Source organism: Vigna unguiculata, chromosome 3, assembly GCF_037176805.1.
Source record: "Vigna unguiculata cultivar grain cowpea cultivar isolate G323 ecotype 2 chromosome 3, ASM3717680v1, whole genome shotgun sequence".
Classification (NCBI taxonomy): domain Eukaryota; kingdom Viridiplantae; phylum Streptophyta; class Magnoliopsida; order Fabales; family Fabaceae; genus Vigna; species Vigna unguiculata.
In genome coordinates, this window is record NC_140794.1 from 68,741,323 (window position 1) to 68,764,358 (window position 23,036).

General features: G+C 27.4%; 3 protein-coding genes across 3 annotated transcripts; all 3 read right to left on the reverse strand.

Moving 5' to 3' along the window:
- Positions 1 to 52: 52 nt before the first annotated feature.
- On the reverse strand, positions 53 to 2,368 carry LOC114177064 (endo-1,3;1,4-beta-D-glucanase-like). The gene is made up of 7 exons (XM_028062294.2): positions 2,152 to 2,368; positions 1,785 to 1,806; positions 1,282 to 1,408; positions 1,023 to 1,113; positions 840 to 929; positions 539 to 639; positions 53 to 395 (listed from the first exon to the last, which is right to left on the reverse strand). Exons 1-7 carry the CDS (start codon positions 2,297 to 2,299, stop codon positions 252 to 254), a joined length of 723 nt encoding a protein of 240 aa, XP_027918095.1. The 5' UTR covers positions 2,300 to 2,368; the 3' UTR covers positions 53 to 251.
- Positions 2,369 to 4,007: 1,639 nt separating this feature from the next.
- On the reverse strand, positions 4,008 to 5,880 carry LOC114179700 (endo-1,3;1,4-beta-D-glucanase-like). Its single transcript, XM_028066115.2, has 7 exons — positions 5,678 to 5,880; positions 5,538 to 5,559; positions 5,340 to 5,466; positions 5,091 to 5,181; positions 4,762 to 4,851; positions 4,558 to 4,661; positions 4,008 to 4,408 (listed from the first exon to the last, which is right to left on the reverse strand). Exons 1-7 carry the CDS (start codon positions 5,823 to 5,825, stop codon positions 4,265 to 4,267), a joined length of 726 nt encoding a protein of 241 aa, XP_027921916.1. The 5' UTR covers positions 5,826 to 5,880; the 3' UTR covers positions 4,008 to 4,264.
- Positions 5,881 to 17,723: 11,843 nt separating this feature from the next.
- LOC114175557 (endo-1,3;1,4-beta-D-glucanase-like) lies at positions 17,724 to 21,589 on the reverse strand. Its single transcript, XM_028060309.2, has 7 exons — positions 21,299 to 21,589; positions 21,143 to 21,164; positions 20,378 to 20,504; positions 19,939 to 20,029; positions 19,651 to 19,740; positions 18,515 to 18,615; positions 17,724 to 18,091 (listed from the first exon to the last, which is right to left on the reverse strand). The coding sequence occupies exons 1-7, from the start codon at positions 21,444 to 21,446 to the stop codon at positions 17,951 to 17,953; spliced, it is 720 nt and encodes a 239-aa protein (XP_027916110.1). The 5' UTR covers positions 21,447 to 21,589; the 3' UTR covers positions 17,724 to 17,950.
- Between the last annotated feature and the right edge of the window lie 1,447 nt (positions 21,590 to 23,036).

Sequence of the window (23,036 nt, forward strand, 5' to 3'; positions counted from 1 at the left end):
AAGAAGTAGAACAATATAAGGAATTGGTAATAGAATAGAAAAGATACCAAAATAACATCTTCAAACTCAATACCTCTCTGCATTTATAGATGAAAAACTCACTTGTCTTATTTTTCTGTTATCACATTGTCACTCCCTTAACATAGGTCCTAACAATATAGTTTTTCAAAATAAAAGAGCATGAAATAGGTAGCATTCTCCATCCTCCAACAGGGACACGACGGTACGATGAAAATCACACACTGGATTTCTCACTTCTTTAGATGCTTATCAAACCAATCTATCATGATTTTGTGTGCCGCCTCTGCCCCTTTCACAGCTGTTGGATCTTTAGGGTCATACCTCAGAGCCCAACCATGTGAGGCGTTCATAAATATTTTTACATAACTAATAACCTGCACAAGACAAAAATCGGTACACAGGTGATAAACTACATGAGAGATTTGATAAATTTTTCGTTAGACAAAATTAATTACAGTACTTAATTTCTATGAAATGACAGTACATAACCACAAAAAGAAAACAAGATTCATCATACCTCTGGTTTAGCATCTAGGACTTGTTTAAACTCTTTTACAAGCTTTGGAGGAGAGAGTGAATCATGTTCAGCTCCAAGTATAGCAATGGGAGTTTTAATGCCTGAAAGTAATTCATTACAAACCTCTGAATCATTCAAAAATGGTAACAAGACTAAATCATCACAGCCTTTGCTCATCTTTCAAACTTTTTAATCATTCACAAAGTGGGATGTGAAAGTTGCGATAAGAAGTTTCAGTCATATCTAAAACTTTCACCAATATATATCAAAAGTTCTCTAAACATTGAAAAATCATACATACCACGGACGTCATCCACAGTGATATATGATGGATGTAATAGCACAGAAGCTTGGGTAAGGTTGGCTGTTGCAAGACCAGTAACTGTCTTAGCTGAGAAATGAAAAACCACATTACATTCTGAGTTTATACCAAAGAGAACCTGAAATTGCAAGATACGATAAAGAAACCCAATTCAATACTCACCACCCCAACAGAAAGCAGCAGCTCCGATAGCAGAAACATTTTTACTTTTTAAGGCTTTAATAATAGGTTTTGCAATTTCAACACCCTTTCCCTGCAAATTTAATATGCAATGCAAGCATCAACATTTACTCCTCTTCAAAAATCAGTTCAGAAAATTGAAAGAAGGACACCAAGATTGAAATTTGAAGAAAAGAAGCAACAACATTTTTTCTTGGCAAGTCAATTAGAAACAAGTATGTATCGTTGAGTAAGAACTAACCGGTTCATGGTCTTTTAACCAAACATTATTTGGCCTTTTCAAATTCTTAGGATCAAGAGGGTCGTCATTTAACAAGTCAGGAACCACAACATAATACCCAGAATCTCCAACCTTGTCACCAATTTTCCTAGCAATACATAACACGTTTGTTACTTATCAGGGGAGCATATTACATTTAGCATCATAGAGAGTGAAAGAGAATAAGCAAAGAGATCCGTGTGATGAGGAGAGACACTGGTTTATTCTGTTTCTACTTGTATATTAGTTATCCTTAAACTTACCATTGTAAAGTTTTTCTAAGAATTCGGCATGCATCAGTCTTAAACAAGTTTATATAAGAGATCATAACACTATTATTTCTGATCCAAAACCTTAAAATAATATGTTTTTGAGTCTTTTTACTTATATATTAGTCATCTTACTTATTTTTAATCAATAGACTTGAACTCTTTAACAATACAAAAAATTAGTCATAGAAAGTAGACATTGAAGATAACCCATACCTTAAAAGTGGTGCTTTATATCCTGCAAGTCAAATTGAGCATGTTAATTAAATGAAGATATGGGCTAAAGGTAAAAACAGTGGTAGAAGCAAAACAATAGATGCACCAAACAGGGAATTAACAGCAATAGCAGTGCAAGTGATAACAAGTGACAGCAAAATATCATGTTCTTTTCTGATTTTCTGTTTATAAATAAAACACTACCATTCAAGGAAATCTATCACAAAAATAACCAATAACGATGACCCAAGTCATAGGTTTCTTGATAAGTAAGCAAAAGTTGAATGTTTGGAACTTTACAAAATGATATAAGCAAATAATAAAAATGTTTGTAATAAGGTGATTAAGCAGCAGAAAGAAAGAATACCATAAACATCAGAAATAAGAAGTATGGCGATGGCGGAGAGACTGCAACCAGTGACATAGCAATTAACACCTCCGATATTGGTAACATTGCCAACACCGCTGGTTCCGTTAAGGATTGGATGGTTTGAAAAACAATCACCTCTTACCATTTTTCTCTCTTTCCTTTGTGTTATGCTAACATTCCACTCCCATTATGTTCTTATATATTTATCACAGATTCTATCATCAACAACTATATCGTGTGGTCTGTAGTGAAAAAGGTTAAATGACCGATAAATTTATCAGTTATAGTGTTGTGAAGAAGGTTAAAATTAGATTTATTGTATGGTTCAAATTGCTGATGAGTAATCTGTTAGAGCAGAAATTATTAATCATTTTTTTTTCTAGCATTTTGTAATGCTCAGTGGAATGAAATTCACGTCATGGAAAGAGTTTGTTGACAGTGCTTTCAACTACATGAAATTGGACATAACACTTGTTCATTCCGATCAAGTATAAATTTGAAACAATTATGGATTGAAAGATGGTAAATTTTACATGATAACCCCTCAATTGATAACAAACATTACTTAAATAAAGGCAAATGTAAGAAGAACTTGAAAGCATATTCAATTATATTAAACTACAATTGAGAGAAAAAAGTAGTTACTCATGTGAGAGCTTTTTTCTACCAAGATCACAAAAATGGATTATTTTGAATACGATGAAAAGGTTTGGACCGTGTTTATATTATAAGAAGCACAGTTAAGATTCAAAACGACTATCTTTGGCAGCACATCGTGGGTTAGGACATGTATAATTCTTAAAACTCATAAAAAGTATCTTTATTGACAAAATGGTTAAATATGTTTTTATCCTCCGGTCAATTTTAGAATTACTTTATTTTAAAATTTTGAACTAATTTAATCTTTTATATTTTAAAATACGTGAATTTAATCATTTTAATCAAATTTTGTTATAAATATTTATGTATTGATAAAAATAATTTAAATGAAATTGTCTATATTAACTAATTTAACCTAAACATATATGTAATTTTTAATTGACTAATATATAGAGTTGTGAAATGGGTAACCCGGTCCGACCCAGCTCGATCCATCACGAATTGATGATTTAGTGAGTCAATCCAACCCAGCTCACTTTTTAGCGAGCCAAAAAATTCGAACTCGGCTCAACCCACCACGGGTTGGCGAGTTAAACAGGTTGACTCACGGATTCACTTAGTTAAAAAAAATATTATTTTTTTAATTTTTTTTTCAATCAAAACTAAATTCTAATCCTAATTAAAATATAAATAAACTTTGATACAATCCAAATACAAACCAAAATAAAAAATTATATATATATACAAATTATTTATGTGTTGGATAAAAAAAAACAACCTAACATGATCCAAATGTAAAACCCAACTTAATAAAAATAAATAAAAAACACTTGTGTGACTCTTTTATCTGCGGATTGATGAGTCAACCCGGCTCATCACGGGTTCAACCTGCATAAGTTGTGTTCTAAATGAGCCGGGTCAAAAATCAACCAGTATTGAAATTTGTAAAAAAATTTCAACCCAACCTAACCCGTAGTGAGCAGGATTGGCTCGCGAGTTCCAACCCATTTTGACAACTCTACTAATATGCAATTCAAGTAAAGTATTAACTAATTATAATCAATGTTATTTTCATATAATGGTGTAAAAAAAATTAAACTAAAATCTAGTTAATTAAAATTTGTTATAAAAGTGAGAAGTAAAAATTAAAAAGATATAAACACAAGTATCCTTGTAAAAGATCTCCCTTCCACTCTCCCAAATTTATCCTTATAAAATCTTCACATATCAATTGATATAAACACAACATAATAAACACTTACATTTTCATTGTCTATTATTACAGCAATACATTAATAGAAACAGGTCAGAGTTTACTGTGAATCATTTATTTAAACATATAAGATAGATAAACTGAAATTATATCTTTCACAGAATCTCGTTGAACTTGTCAAACTAAGATTCTTAAAAGCTAGTACACTTATCACGTACTTATTATGATTGGTCATAACACTTTATTTTTTCATAAATAAAACTACACAGACACACGGATATCACATAACAAGATTTCTCAGTTCCGAACATATTTATCAAACCAAGCTATCATCGTTCGATGAGCCTTGTCTGCAGCCTTCACAGCCACTGGATCATTAGGATCATATAACAGAGTCCAACCATGTTCCACATTAGGAAATATTTTTACCTGATAAGGAACCTGCACAAAACAAATAAATTTAGCCCTCAATCAATTTAAAAAAAAAAAAAAAAAACTTAATAGTAACTTGGATTTTTATATTTAAGGTTTTTATTAATTAAATCTATTCAGAAATTACACTTTGATAAACATAATAGGATTAATGATACCTTAGGTTTAGCATTTCGTAGGACTTGCTCAGCTTCTCTTATTCTGGATGGAGGAGTCATTGTATCATTTTGACCACCAAGAATTTGAAAAGGAACCTTTATACCTGAAAATAAGATCAATAATCTATCCTTAGAAGCAGAAAAGGAACCCTAAATAAAATATGTAAATTACGAAATAATCTGAACATTGATGAAAACCCATACCTCTGACGTCATCCGCTTCGAGAAATGATGGATGTGATTGCGAAGCAGCTTTCACATAGTTGGTTTTCCCAAGGTCGGACATGGCCTTACCTGAGAGAAAGGAAAAAAAAGAATTTTAAAATTCTACATTTAAACCATATATTTTATCATAAAACCTTTCAATTTTTCTACAAAAATTAAATAGTTCTCAACCAAACATACTTTTATTATTTTTAAACTAAAAACTCTAGAAATTCCTGAAAAATTGTCTTATTCTTCCAAGTTACTACCCCTAACATTTGATCCATGAGTAGTTACAGAAATAACACAGATAAGTGGAAACCACTCACCGCCCCAGCAAAAACCAGCCACTCCTGGCCGAGAATAACCTTTACTTCTTAACTCTTGAAGAACAGGTTTTACATCTGCAGAAGCATTCTCCTACAAATTTAACAGGTAGTACTATTTACAAACAAGGCACGATTTCGAATTTGGTGGCTATGTTGTGCCAAAATTGGATTTTGAAAATTGGAAACACCATTTTTTTTATCTTGCTAAATGAAGCATAAACAAACAAGTATCGTTAAGTAAGAATTAACCGGTGGATGATCTTGTAACCAAACAGATAAGGGTCTGTTGACATCATCAGGATCAAAAGGGTTGCCATTAAATAAATCAGGAGCTACAACGTAATATCCTCTTGCAGCAACCTTGTCTGCAAGATTCCTGCACAAATATTTATGAGTTGTGAGGGGAACACATCATAATAGAATAAGCATAGAAAGTAAACAACATACCTGAAATTTGTTGCATTGATTCCTATGACACAAATTGAGCATACAAAGTTCACAGTTCAATTTTCGGAACTTCAATAAAATTACATAAGCAAAATAAAATAAAAATGTTGTTGATTTTTAGAAGACAATTAATTGAGTACCAAAAATATCGGCAACAAGAAGAATGGTGCACAAGGTGAAATTGGAACCAGTGACATAGCAGTTGAGTCCACCAATAGGGGTGACATAGCCAGCACCACTTGATGCATTCAGAACTGGAGAGTATGAATGCGCTTCACTTCCTAACATTTTCTTCTTCCACTCTCTCTCTCTGTTTTATGTTGTGTTTTTCTATGTTAGTTTACATTTCGGTCTTATATTTATAATTAAACCTACGCCTTTCAACTATCTTAACTTTTCCCTTTTTGTTTTTTTCAGAAGTAACAAAAATTATTGGGTGTAATAAAGATATTAAATTAAATTTTAATTCATATATTTCAACTTTGGGTATTGAATGAAATTCATACTTAAAAAACAAAAAAAAAAAGTACAGGACGACTTAATTAATAAGTTAGAGATCAAAAGATAAAAGTAACCTACATACCTATCTTGGTAAAGAAGATTAATTTAAGCACTTAACAATTTTTATAATAAAAACTTGATTAAAATACTCTAATTTTTAATTTAAAATTTTATTAAGCTTTAATTAAATATATGTATTTTGAATCTTGATTCCTATTTCCAAAGTTTAGTAGAGCTATAATTAAAATTTTGAGACTTCATAAAAGAAAAATCCTCTATGTTACATGCATCTTTGCATTTTTTTTTTCACTTATTTTATTTGAAATGAATGACAGACTCTTCATTTCTTCTGATTCTTATGTGTGTTCTTCAGATATTTGAAATGAAATGAAACAAATAGTCACATATTTTTATTTTCTTATTTCTTTATCTTTTTTCTATAATTTTATACAATCAAAATAATATATTTAAAATTTATATATTTAATCATTATTATTAATATAATAAAATTGCATAATTTTAACTTTTTTGGATATTTCTATATATTTGAGAATGTTTTCTTGCATCATGTTCTAAAAAATAATATAAAACATGTTATTCTTTGAATCTTAGTAAGAGATTTCTCTCATTGACTAATTAAATTATTATTATGATGCTTTAGAATAGGTGAAAAAGTTGAATTTATGACAATAAAAATGTGCCGTATAAAATTAATATATTATTACCAAATAGGATAATAGGAATTGTATTTTTCTTCAAAAATAAAATAAAACAGATGAGAACTTAAGGTAGAATGACGAGTTTGTGTTTAATTTTTTATTTTTTTCATAAACAAATGATATGATATACTTGGAGACAAACACACACTAAATAAGTCAAGAAGAGAAAAAAATATCTTAATACTTTTATTTACTATATTCAATTTTATATTTTATTATTTATTAATATTGGCGTGTTTTATAAAAGAAAGAAAATCCTATCAAATTTATAGTCTGGGACCTAACTCCGATGATGATTCACCCTATGCCGAACCATTTATAAATTTTAATATCTTTTATAAACAAAAAGAAATCCTATTGAATTTATAGTTTGGGACCTAACTCCGATGATGATTCATTCTATGCCTAACCATTTATAAATTTGAATATCAACACTCATTCTTCTAATTGTCACATTTATTCCATAGCAACAAAACTTAGCTTTAGGCTTTGTTCTTTTGGAAGGAAGGATTAGAAGGAGAGGGAAAGGAAGAGATAAGAAGGATTAGAGGGTAAAATTGATGTTGTTCTTTTTAAGGAATTAGGAGGTGATTTTAGAGTATATTAGAGAGTGAAATTCGTGAAAATTTATGATTGAATTGAGTGATGTGACATATTAAACAAATTTAATAGATAAAAAAATGAGATTACTAAAATATCCTTAATGTTAAAAGTGATATAAAATGCTATATAAATAATTTAAAATAATTTATTTAATTTCTATTAATTGTGTGAAATAATAAAAATATATAATTTATTTATGTTATATATATTTTTTGTTTTTAAGTCTTTGAAATATAATTTTTGTTTGTTTTTTGATATGAACATATTTTTTTTAATTTGATTATGTTTGTTAATAATATAGGTAACACTTTTTAATAATTTTTTTTTTCAAATTTTATAGAATTATATATTGTTTATATATTTTTAACTTTAGATTTTTAGATGTTTATTAATAATAAAATTTTATTTATTTTTATTAATAAATTAAAACTAAAATTAAAATATAAATTTATGTGAAGAAAAAAAGAAAGAAGACAACACGAGGATAAAAGAGGTAAAAATAAATATGATGAGAATAAAATGGTAATTTTATATCTATCACTTTCTAATCTCTTCTCGAGTAGAGGGATGAAAGTTTTTAGCCATCCCTTTGATCCATCCCTGTCTTTTACTTGCATCATCCCACAAAGAACAAAGTGATCACCCTCCATACCTTCCTCTCCAATCCTTTTGAACAGTACATCCCCTCAAAAGAACAGGGTCTTAGTCTTATAGTCAAAAGACTAGATTACCCTTTCTCTTTATTTGTTTTATTTGATCTTTTAATAAAAAAAATCAATTAAGTTCCTAGATTAAAAATGTCTTAGTGATTTAGTCTTCTAATTTATTAGTTTGGTTCATTTTGGTTTCCTTATTATTTTTTGATTCAATTTAATCCTCCAATCTCTCTTAGAAAGGTTCGATTTGATTCCTTTATTATTTTGTATTCAATTTTGTCCTCTCTTCGATTTGAAACCAAATATATATATATATATATATATATATATATATATATATATATATATATATATATATATATATATATATTAAAATAAAATTTTAAAATTTACACATCAAATTATTAAAATATTATTTTAACGTGTATATATAAGTTGTAATTAAGTTTAATTACTAATTTGGTCTCAAATTAGAGGACAAAATTTGATTGTTAAAAAAAAAAGATTAAATTGAATCAAAAGTAATAAGAAGACCAAATTGATATTTTTAAGCAATTGAAAGATTAAATTTGGAGGATTAAATTAAATCTAAGGAGACCAAAATAAACAAAAACAACAAATTAGAAGATTAAATTAATAATTAAGTCTTAGGAAAAAAATAATGTGACTTTTTTTGTTCAATTAATTTTTTTAACTGTTAAGAATACAACAATATGATTCTTCAATACATTAAAATATACATGGTAAAATGTATAACCTTTTATCATGTAAGTAATAAATTGACACTAGTATCGGTGGAAACATGTTCTTAGGAGTATCCATGTTTACTTTTGTTTTATTATAATAAAAAATTAAAATTAATCTTTTTAACTATTATTAAAATACAATATTTTAATAAATTTATGACAAATATATTTCCAAAACAAAATTATAATTTGTAAAATTTATTTGATTTTTTTTTAACTTAGAAATAACAAAATTCCAACTTATTTTTCTTTTAAGTTTTGAATGAAGAACTCGTCCAAATAAAATTGAAAAAAAAGAGAGGGTGAACACAATTAGAGAATTAAATAAAATTTTTATTTATTATAAAAAAAAGTATGTTTTTAGTTATTAAATTATAATGTAATTTTTTAAATTGTTTCTATTTCAAACTTTCCATCATGTTTGGTAGGGATGGTAACAACTTATGAACGAGATTTACTATCTCATATTAATTCTTAAAGTAAAAATTTATCCTATTCTTATACATAAGGGGTATATGATTTTAGTCTCATCATCATCTCCATTTGATGGCAGATATTCTCCATATGTTATATATATTTTTTTTCACTGTTTTAATATCAATTAATTGTATGTTATAAAACAACAAAATCATATAAAAAAAGCATAATATTATAAAATATTAATTATTAAAAAGATATATTCTTGTAAAATATCTAAAAATATTATAACGTTATAAATTTCAAATCATAATACCAAATAATATTAAATAATATTGGATAAAAGTAAAAAAATTATAAAAAATATTTCACAATTAATATAAATAAAATTTCACAGTCAAAACATTTATAATTTTGTAAACATCAATAAAACAAAGTTGATAAAGTTAAAAAGTATTTTTATTTTAAATTATAGAAAAATTATATTCAAGTTTAAAAATATTTTAAATGTTTTTTACTATATACCGATAAATATTACATTATACAAAATTGCATAAAAAAATAATTTAATAATAATTCAAATTTATATATAAATATTTTATTTTAAGATTCAATTTAGACAAAATTAAACTTATGAGAAAAAAAATTAGAAAATAAAAATATTTTTTATCGATCAACTTAAAAAGATGGTCTTGTTCTTTCGTATATAGGAATAATTAATTATGTTTTTAATTGAAGTTATTGCTCCTACCTACCAATGGATCTAACTATGATGAGATGGAATTGTCAATTGAACATGCCATTGCCAATAGGTTGGAAGAAAAAAAAACTAATATTTGGTTCAAATAAACTGAGTTGTTTTTAAGGGTTAAAGTGAACCAAATTTGTAGACTTCTTTTGGATTAATTTGAACAGTATAAAATCAACTAATTATTTACTTATTTAAAATTATATTAAATTGTTATTCAAAATAATTTTAAGAAAATTTGAAGTTCAATGAAATGCTAACCTATTGCTGATAAAAAAGAATCATTAAAGATCTTCTATTTTCTGACATCAAGGTAAATTAGCTTCTGCCAAAAATTTATGAACTAAAAAGTTCTAATTCGTACAAGAACATGGACAGTATAAATATATATATATATATATATATATATATATATAATAAATTATAAAAGCAAAATATGGTAAATAAGGAGACCTAGTCACCATTTTTTTCTACTAATATTATTAAAATATTTATTTAATTTATTAAATATCATTATAAAGATAATAATTAAATTTTTTTTTAAATCACTAAAAATAAATTAAATTGAACTAATTCATCTCCAAAATAAACTTGAAACAAATAAAGATAATTTGTGTGAGTCAACTTAACTCATTTAACACCTATCAAGTTACGTACTTTTTTAGTATTTTTTCATCACTTTCAATATTCCCTTTCAATACAAAAGAAAATAAAATATTTGAACTTTCTTTTGGTTTATTTTTTTCTTATCTATCAACTTTAAAAAGTGGTCTATTTTCTTTTTCATACTAAACATATTTTCAATAGGAATAATTAATTATGTTTTTAATTGAAGTTATTGTTATTACCAATGGACCTAACTGTGATGAGATGAAATAGTCAATTCGACATGCCTTTGCCAATAGATTGGAAAAAAAAGACGAAAACTTAGTTCATGAGCTGTCTTTAAGGATTAAAGTGAACGGAATTTCTAGACTATTTTTGAATTAATTTAATTAATTTGAACTTCAAATCAAATTATTATTTAATTATTTAAAACTGTATTAAACTGTTATTGGAAAATATTTTAACAAAAATTAAAGTTTAATGTAATGCTAACCTTGGTAAAAGGAATCATAAAATATATTCAATTTTATGTCATCAAAGTGATTTAGGTTTCTGTACATGTTGTGGATCACTATATTTAATCGTAACAGTTTCCAATTTCATAAATGCGATAAAAAAATTACATAAACAGTTTATAATAAAAATATCAATTATCTTCTAACTTTACTATAAAATTTATTTTATACTTTCTCACGGCAATATTACTTATGCATGTTCTTAAGTATTGCTGTTTTATAAAATTAAAAACATTTTAAAAAACTATTCTGATTTCTTTTTATAAGTGATTATATTTTTAATTTATTCATTTAACTTAATTCAATATCCTTATAATTAGGTTGAGTTGAATTAATTACTAAATAAAAAGTCAACTTAACATAGTTGAATTAAATTTAATTGAATAAAGTTGAAATTAGATAAAACTGAATCTAAATTGGGATCGTTTTATATTTAAGATGATTTATTTTAGTCACGTGCTAATGGGGAGTGGCAATTTCTTAATACTCATATTTGGGGTGCTCCTACTTATATAATTGCACAAATATTTTATACTAAGGTGGTTAAAGTTATTTTTCAATTAAAATTTCGTATTAATAATTAATAAGATATTTTTAATAAATTTGTTCTTCTACTGGATTATTAATAATTAAAGGTGTTTAATGTCAGAAAGGTAAAGAAGATAATATCAATTCAAAGTTTTATAGTTTTGTTTGACTTAATGTATTTTTTTTACATATAATATTTTATTCATTTATGTTTATTAAAAATAAATAAATAAATATCATATTTAAATTTATGTTGATTACTTCTGTTTTTTTTAATCGATGAAAATAAAACAAAATATTTTTTTAAATATTTATAGATATGTGTGGGTATTTGTGGATTTTTGTAACCCTATAAGAATTGTCAAAATTAGTGTTTAGGGATTCACATGCAAACACATCTAGCTTTTTATAGAAATGAGACAATTATATTTACAAGAATCGCTATTATTTTAGTATAAACTGTCTTTTTAAAAAATATTTTATAAATTAATGGGTGGATAATAAGTTAATTAATGTTAATAAGATAGTTGATAAAACTTTAATTTATAATTTTTAAATTAATAAATTAATTTATTAGATTAAAATTATTTAATATAATTAGTTGATATAACGAGTTGATAACTACAAATAATTTTAAAAAATATCACTATATAAGTTTTATTATGTAAATAAAATTGGTTTATAAATATAATGTATTTTTATGTTTAGTTTAAATTTTATTAATTTTTTTAAATTTGTGTATTTGGAAAGAAATTAGTTTTCAATAAAAATAAATTTATATTAAATGTTATCATTTTCCACTTTTCTTCATTAATATTTTGTTAAAACAAAAACAAAAAAGGTGGGTTATTAGAACAAGAAACTGTTAATAGCATGGCCTACGTTTCTATATTACTAATTCCCCTATACACCTACACTCTAGGTTGCAGTTTACTTTTAAATTTAATAAAATATATATTTTAATTCGTTTTTAGTTCTTATAATTTTACGAAATGTCTATAAATTTTTAAATGTTTGATCCTCTAATTTTTTTACATTTTCAGATATGAAAATCAAACATTTATTAAACATGCCGTACCAATCCTAGTTAATAAATGTTATGCGACTAATTTAATCATCATATAAGATCACACACACGTTTTTCAAAATATAATTAGAGAGGTAGTGATTTTTGTAGAAGACGAAAATTTTATTTATAGTTTGATTTTAAATAATAAATAATCAAGTATCATATTTTACAAATTATTATGTTTATGCTTATAAATATGTGAAAAATATAATAAACTAAGTCTAAAATATATTTGAATATAGTAACAGTGCATATTAAAAATATATCTAGTGTTAAAATTATACTACAAGTTTTTTTTTTAATTATCGTATTAAACTCAAACAAGATGTTTTCTGGAAGATATAAGACAAAACAATTTTTTTTCCGGCATACAGAAAACAAAATTAGCTTTAACTTAAATTGTGATTGAAGTTAATTTAAAGATTCATTATAAATAAATTTAATGGTTTTGAGTTAATTTATCAAATCTGAATTTTGTTAACTTTAAGCCAGAGGGTTTTTAATGCCCTTTTGTTATCTTTTTTAATCCTCTTATTATATTTTTTTATTAATTATCTTATTAAATAAATAAAATGATAATACTTTTAGATATTAAATTTATTTATTTTTATTGAATGTTTTAATAAACCATTATGAAAAATAATAAAAGGACATTGTTATATAATTCTTTCTATTTTCATCCTCAAGATCTAATTCAAAAGCTTATACGAGGTAATCACCTTTTTAACTAGTACTTTAACATGATATAACATTTCATAAATGTTTATTTTATTTAATTAAAATCATATAAATAAATACTTCTAAATATATCAAATATGTTACAATTAAATTTGTAATGAATAAATATTTTAAATATATAAATTACATATATAATTTAATACTTATGATAAGTAAGTTATATATTATAATATAATGTTATTTTTAATTATTAATAATTCTGAAATATTATAATTGAAAATAAAAATAATAGTATTGATAATATTTATAATGATAAATTGTTGTTGTAAATAGTTTATTTATCAAAATGAAATGAAAAGGATCTGATATAAAATAAATTAAAAATAATAAAAATGAAATTAATTATTAATAATTAAAAATAATAAGAAAAACGATATCTTATATGAAAAAGGTGAAATTTAAAAAATATTGAAAATTAAAATAAATATAAATATAAAAAGCTTAAAGCAGACGTTTTAAGAATCGCTACTTTCCAGAAAAATGTTACAAATTATTGAAACTAAATTGGTTATCAAACATTAGTAAAAAAATCACACAAACTTTTCAACTATTTCAACTAATAAAAACAAAAAGTAGAAGCTAATCGAAAAATGTAACATCCCAACAGCAGCTTATAACTAATAAAAATAGGAAATTTCATCATAGTTCAAAAAAATAGATAATCCAGTGTACACAATATATTAATACAGTCTTACAAAAAAATATGACTATAAAAATATATCACTTATACACTTAAACTAAACTAACAAACTCTATACTTAAATTGACCACTGCTGAAACTTCCACTGGAAACCTCCTCCTCAATACTAAAACGATGGCTCTTCATCCTCTAGAAGTGCCTTTGACACTGCAACCACATCTGCTCCTACCAAATAGGTGATCATCGCAAAAGAAAAACATACAACACGAGACAAACACACAGAAAGCAAGGGTAAGCTAATCTGATAAGAAAAATCATGCAATTCAATTATAAACAAATCATGCAGTCTTTCTCATTTTTTTACTAGAATCACATAGACTACCACAAACATAGTACAAATATATTACTCTAGACTCAATATCTGAATTATGTAAGCGACATCAGATCTCTTGGTGGCCAGTGGCGGAACTTGGACTAAAATTGTAGGGGGGCCAAATTAGATTTGTTATATATAATTTTCTTAGAAGAAAAACTATTCATTTTTTTCTCTTCATTTCCTCTTCTTATAACAAACACATATAATAGTAGAATTCAAAAAAATCGCTATTATATCATGATACCAATTCATGAATACCATTTTAGATAAGTCATTCGTATCTCATCAATTTGATTTGGTGGTATTGTCAAATTTGATGTCGTTTTTTTCCATATCACGTTCTATTGAATTGTTAAATTCATTATATGTAACTCTGATAACTTTAGAGATTTGTTTTATATTGTCTTAAATTCTTGGTTCTTATTAAATTTCTCAAGCTTAGTTCACGTAAATGCATTTCTTTTTCATCTTCATCACAAACCTTCCTCTTTGAAAAAAGGAATCAATTTTTTTACTTTTTACCATAATCTTTCTAATATAAATTTATCACCTCTTACCTATTTAGAAAAAATAAAATTTATATTCACAAATCACAATTATCACAATGCAAAACATAACAAAACTCATACTACTTTAATTAAATAAGCAATACTGTATAAATTCAAAACTTAAAAAAAAATTACCATAGGTAGCGAAAAACACAAAATCCCTAAATTTCATAATTAAAGGATTATAATAATTTAGGAAAAATTATAATTAGGGTTCATACCAATTTCATAAAAGAATCCCTAAAATCATAATTAGGGATTATATTAATTTGGGATAAACTTAATTTGGAAGAAACATCCTAAAAAGAATCATAAACTAACATACATAAATCATAATAAGATACTAACCTTGATTTGTGATAGATCATGCAAGAATGTATACAAGAATCTCAATCTATGTGTTTCCAACCTCTATTTCCCAACCTTTGTATTTATCTTTCTTCACGGACTTTCATGATAATTTACATGATGAAAAGATCTTATAGTCAGAAAAACCCTAATCTCTTTTATAAATTAATGTCTCTATTAAAATTTTTTATTTTATCTTTTATTATAATTTTCCATAATATAATTTTAATATAAATAATATATAATATAATTTTAAAAAATATATAAATATATAAAAAAAAATTCAAAAAAAAAATGGGGGAGCCGTGGCTCCCCCTTGTCACATCCTAGTTCCGCCACTGTTGGTGGCGTGCACCTGTGACGGTTCCCAAACTCTGCAGAGTTTGGACACAAGAGGTTATCACCCAACCACTCCCAAGGTAAGTCCCCTTCACGTATATGACTGAATCGGATCCACGGACTAGGACCTCCTGCTACTCCTCCCGACATAATCCATTATGCTCTACATGAGCCTTAATGGTTATTGGAGCGTCAGGATACCAACCAAAACTGAGTCCTTATGTCCTTACATACACTAAAACATTCCTCTTAGAATTTCCCTTGAAATCCTAATTCAACCACATATTCTCATATTCCAACTTCATGCAATTTCACCACACATATTACCAGTCATAACAATTCATGCATATCATAACTAAGTTCACATTTTAACATTTAAACATAACTTTATCCATTAGAAACAGAGAAATAACATTCAACTGCAGAGGTTCTCGCCCAAGCTGGAAGGTCTCGCCCAGGCGAAAGGGGCTCTCTCACTTAGGCCAGTCATTCTCGCCTGAACGAGGCTCGAAACAGAGAAAAACCTAAATTTTGGGCGAATTCTCGCTTAGACGAGAGTGACTCTCGCTCAAGCGAGACTGGCTCGGCTAGGCGAGATCTCGCGCAGAGACAGGAGATGAGTTTCTGGTGTTTTCGCTTAGGCGAGAGCTGCTCGCTTAGGCGAAAATATCAGATTCTCAATTTGTTCTCACATGCAACTATCCAGAAATCTATCACAATCCAATCATACACTCAATTACACAGTTAAAGCACTCATACAACACTCAATCATGCAACTCAAAGTCATCAAAATGATTTCTATACGAAATTCAAGCAAAACAGTTAGCTTCCTATACCTGTTATCTTGTTTAGACAGCTTTATAAACGTCAACGCCTTAAAAATGTCAATACCTTTAACTCCACAAGATGCTTTATCTACGTATAGAAACATCATAAGAACGATCAGGACATACCGTTATAATCACTGATCATCAGAGACTTATATTGATGATTAAAACGTCGCATGCAAGCGAAAAAGGACTCGCATGCAACAGAAAACAGAAAAAGACTAAAAAAGAGAGCGAAAACTCAACTTACACGAATGAAGAAACTGATCAGTCCAATTTGAAGAGCTCGCCGAGAAGATCAATCCTATGATCTCGGTTCTTCAATCAGACGATCAGAGAGACAAAATCTCTAGAGAGAAGTCAGAGAACTCTAGAAAAGTGGTTTCTAGAGAGATGATGTGTTTTAAAATAATGAAACTCGTTTATAACAATTCTATTTATACTAAAACCTTTTAATATTAAAATAATCGAGTCTCACTATTTTTAAACCACTATCACTTTTAAAACGTCGTCATTTTCTAATCTTACAAAAAAATCTCGTGCCAAACTTGATCCTATTCAAACTTATACATAGAAAATATACAAACTATAGGATAATAAAATTGATGATTGAAAATTTATTCCTTAAATATTAATTTAGATGTTTATTTATATTTTTTAGAAATTGCATGTTTTCTATAATCTATCTCTCATTTCTCATAAATTACTGTATTCATTTAAAGCAAAGCTGTTTTATGAAGACAACATCTAACTTTTTTTCACGGGAGTAATTTTTTATTAATACATCTAGTTAAAAAGGAAATACCATATGAGGAAATAGCCCCCACAACCCCATATGTATTAGAAGTTGAAGGTAAAATTTTTAAAATTATTTTAATTTATATGTTAATGATGTGGGTGTCACATTTACATATAAAAAGTCTCCTCTTTTAATTTTGCAAGGATGTGTGATGCATGTCAAACTTTACAAGGCGCAATGTAGTACATAAACACATGACTCCATTAAACTTGGTTAAAAATAACATTTTCAAAGATCCTCTTAACAATGTTTCCCAATCCTCTTCATAAAACTAATAAATACAATATTTTATCCTATTAATACTTTCAATTGTTTTCTTTGCAGATGTGTAAATGACCTGAATTTCTATAACCTTTTCTTATGTTAATGTAACACTAATATCTCATCATATTCCATTCATATCTTGTATAATCACACACACATACCCTAAATATTTTCTTTCATCGTTTTGTTCCTTGCCTGATTGAAGACCAACATTCATTAGCATAATATATTAGAGGTAAAACAGGACGATAATACTTTCCTTTGAGCATGATAGCTACATTGAAATCACTATGTGAAGCATATTCCAACAACCAAAGATACATTACTTATTTTCTTGTAACTTACACACTGCAGAAAAAAGATGATAATTCGCAGTGTTTTATTTTGTTGTCAAAACACAGCATGTCCTTAGCATACCAAAATTTCTCACTTAAGATGTTTAGCAAACCAGTTCAGCAAGTCCTGATGGGCTTCTTCTGCAGCCTTCACAGCTATTTCATCTTCGTTTTTGTACCTCACAGTCCAACCATGAGAGACTTTAGGAAATATTTTAACAAAAGAATCAACCTGCAACAGATAAACATTCACTCATTACTAACACATCCCACTTTCTATTTTGGATTAAAGAACGTTAAACAAGCTCAATATAAAGTACAGAACTTTCTCCTCAACTTCAAAACTATATCCATTAACCTAAACATGAATGAACGGTTATGGGTCAAGTGTACGTCTCCAAGAAAGAAAACACAAACAAGTTACAAATAGGATGCTAAAATGAATTTTGAATAACGCTAAGCTTCGGATAGATGAATCAATTCCAACTTGTATGCACCCATCAAAAGCCAAAAAAAGGAGGAAGAATGAAGATTTCATCTTGTAATTGTAGAGGAAAAAACAATAAACATAGTGACATTAAAATAATATTACTAGCAAAACATTAAGGTAATATAAAATGATGGTAGATGACCACAAAAAGAATGAAGAGACAACCCCGGGTTTAGCAGTTAGGACTTGTTCAAACTGTTTCACAAGCTCTGGAGGAGACATTTTGTCAATCTCAGCTCCAAGTATAGCAGTTGGAATATCAACACCTGAAGTAAGACCAATAATTGCAGTTAAAATATGAAAGTCTTAGTCACAGCTTCAAGAAATCTGCTAATTATTGCTCCTTCCTCGCTCACTATTTTGAATGATCCAGAAATGACAACTGTATTAGTAGTCATGATAAAACATATACATATATACCATGACTGTTTTAGGTTTTCATTATCTTTCAGACAAAAATAATCATCCATAAGCAAGGTGTGGCCATATTTACTTATTTTTTTCATTTTTCCAGTCAATAATATACGAAATCGCAAATAATATTATATGCCATATAAATATTAATAAATTTCAAGTGAGGGGGACCCCGAGGGTCCTCCTTTGTCTCCTCAAGAATCTACGTACAAACTTTTTTACTATGTTTAGATGAGTTGAAAGAAAATGAGGAGGAAGGAAATAAGAAATTTAAATCTGAATTTGGGAGACATATTTAACTTTACTTGCTTCTTTTAGTCAATGATATTTCTCACATATTTGACTCCATTTTCTCTTCTAAACAAGAAAAAATTTCAAATTTCAAAGGGTTTCTTTCCTCCCGAGTTTTGTTTCTCCTCATCTAAACAAAGGATAATGACCTATTTAAAAAATCTAAATAATCCAGGGACAAACAAATTAATTAACCAATAAAATATTCATCAATCCATTTCTATGCCAAAATTAAATGTTAAATGTAATGATTATGATAAGTTCATAACACTATATGCCAATATAATTTAACGAAAAAGAAAAAGAACAAGAAAGCTAACTACTCCTTGAACAGTTTCACTAATCAAGAACATATTATTCATAACTTTGATCACATCATCAAAATATAAAATGCACTGCAAGTCAATGTGAAGACAAATGTGATTCTGGAAGTGATGCAAGACCCCATTCACACAAACATGCTTAGATTGATGGTATGATAAGATCCTGCAACATCATTTTGATTGTCATTCTTCCTTGTAAATTGCAAGATGCAGAGTAATCTTCCATGAATAATTATGAAAATTAAGAAATAATCTAAATATTGAAATCCATACCCTTGAAGTCATCCACAGAGACAAATGATGGATGTAAAAGCACAGCCGCTTGAATTAGTGTGGATTTTGCAAGTTCAACCACGACTTTAGCTGTGGGATTAAATAAAAGGGTACATTCTGAGTTTCATTACTAACTTTATATCATGTTTAAAACTTAAAATCAAACCAACAATAAATATGCTTAAGAGGAGCTGAAAGTGCTGTATATATAGTACATAGTATATTAGTATACAAACAAAAGGAAGGGGATAAACAAGCACTCCAAATAAGTGAAACAGAATTACTAACCCCCCCAACAAAAGCCAGCAGCCCCAATAGCCGAAACACCTTTACTTTTCAAAGCTTCAACTATGGATTTTGCAGCTTCAAATCCTTTGTCCTGTTAATATAATATGAAAGCATCAGAGGATAATGTATAGTTACAGAATTTCATGCATTTGATCCACGATAGTTTATAACATCTTATCTACATACAAACTCAAACAACAGATGCAGGTTGCAGATTAACATTAAAACATAGAACTGTCCAACTGCTACGGTATTAAAAAATCAAATAAAATGACATCTGAATCCGGCGGTAATCTTCTACAATCAGAACTATAGTGTTATCAAAGTTTCAACACAGCCAAAAATTCAGTTTCAATAAAACGAAAGAAAAAGGTATTTGCTTCAAGATACAGAAAAGGGAACAATTATATAAACCACCACTTTGTAAATAAGAACCAACCGTGCCATGATCTTTTATCCAGACAGGAACCGGCCGGTCAGCATTCTCAGGATTAAAGGGATCACCAAAGAAGAAATCAGGAACAACCACATAATACCCAGCAGCTGCAACCTTGTCTGCAATGTTCCTTTACATCATAAGACAAACAGGATTACTTCCTAGGGGTATACTAAATTTGGCATCATAGAAAGAGAGATTCGACAACGAGAGCTGAATGAAACATCCAAATTCTACTGGAGGCATAATTTATTAAATAAATTTACAAAAAGGTAGGCATCACAATGAAACAAATGATCAGATAAATCACTTAAAGATTAAAAATCAAGTAACAATCTAACTTATATACAGTATTAGTGAGTGGTTGATTCATTTGATTTACACATATACATTGAAATGGACATTCATTTAATTATTTCCCCATGAAAATCAATATTCTATCAATACCACCCAAAGGTCGTGAGATAGCAATTTAAAAGGCACAAGTAAGTTCAATCAGAACAACGTACATGAGTAATTGGGTGGGTCTAAGGAAACACAAATTTGTTCCACAAAAAATACACACGAGAAAGCACAATGAATGAATCATCGGAAAAATAAATACGAATAAGAATAAAATCAAATAAAATATCAGGAGAAGCAAACTACTGTATCATTACTTGGAAATTGGCCAGAGACAAAGAAAACTTGCCATAACTTGTGACTTGAAAAACTACTACTGGAATATAAATAAAAAATAGACAGGAGATTTAATGATTTAGCCCATACCTTAACTTCGGTGCTTCATACCCTGCAAAAACACATTGAGCATGTTAAGTTAACAAAAAAACAAAGGATTTGTGATGCAGAAGCAGAAAAATAACGATGCAGAAAGGAAAAGAATAAACACAAAAGAGAAAAGATGGAACTTTGATCATAGATTACCATAAATGTCGGAGATAAGAAGAACGGTGAGATTGGAATTGGGGGAGCCAGCAACATATGAATCGAGACCAGCGAGTTTTTCAACGTGACCAGCTCCTGCATTAGGGTTCAGAAGTGGTGGGTTTGAGCAGCATTGAGGTCCTGACATTGATAATATTAAGCTATCACCGCTATAAACTCAACCTCAACGCTAACAACCCTACTACGTTACTCTCGTATTTGTCTTTGGACACTACTGTTCTTTGTGAATCAATGAATGCTACGGTCAACAGAAAAAAAGAAACGAAAAGAAGGTTCCATTCAACAGTTATATTTGTGACCAAAGGATAAGGATATCTACGCTATTTTTTAACTGCATCAGAAATAAATTTTTATTTGGACAAAATATTAATAGAAAAAATAAAATATGAAAAGTTTAACGTGCACGATTTGAGTGCACACCTCTAGTTATTTTTGGACGGCAGAGGATCCACGTCACTCAACAGATATATCTGGCTTATGTACACTGACATGCTCCACGCACTCCATTCTTTGCTTTCATTTTGTTTTAATTTTTATATTATTATTTTACATATTTTTTCTCTCCTCTTAAATTAAATCATTCGTTATTCTTTTTCTCTGAAAAATATGTAGTTAAGTTATAAAATATATTTAAAATATACTACGAATAATACCCAAAACTGCTATGAAATCATTAATCAGAAACCATCTTAAATAGGATTTGTAGGGTTTAGGGTTGTAGAAATAAAAGAAAAGAATTATGCACAACAATATGTGATTGTAAATTATTTTAAAATGTTGGTATTTTCATTGCATTGTTTTAAAATATTAAAGTATAATTACTGAATTAGTCTCTTAATTTTTTGATTTGGTTTAATTTGATATTTATTATTGGTTGATTCAATTTAGTTCTCAAATTATTTAGAGTGGTTCAGTTTAGTCATTTTCATCAAATTGAAGTTAATGTGTCCTTATTGATGACAAGAAGTGAAAATTTTAATTTTTTATTTATTTTAATATTTTTTTCTAAAAATTTATAAACTGTCATGTGTTAGGTTACTCTCATGCCACATGCCAGTTTATAGTTGGGACACGTGATAATAATTATTTTCAATTTAGTCCTTTATTTAAACTTTTTATTCAATTTAATACATATTCTTTAAATCGATCCAATTTTATCCTTTTAATTTGAGATCAAATTAGTAAATAAACTTAATTATAACTTATATATACATGTTAAAATAATGTTTTTGAATTACATCAAATCATTCCACTTAAATACCTAATTACAAAGGTAAAATTGTAAAAAATAAAATAATTTAAATATTGAGGTGTAGTAATTTGATGTATAAATTCAAAAAAATTATTGTAACATGTATATATAAGTTATATAAGTTGTAATTAAACTTATTTATTAATTTGGTCTCAATTTGGAAATGATAAAATTGTATCTTTTTAAAGAATAAGGTACTAAATTGAACCAAAAATTTAAATAGATAACTAAATTGAAAACAATTATCATCACTGTCACATGTCACACGACGGTAAACAGCCATGTGGCATGACGATAACCTGACATGTAACAATTTATAAATTTTTAGAAAAATATTAAAAAATTCAAAAATAAAATAAAAAATAAAAAAGTTCACGCTTTGACACGTATTCTGTACGAACACAATGTTAACTCTAACTTAATGTAGATGATCAAATTGAACTTTTTCATATAATTGAGGGACTA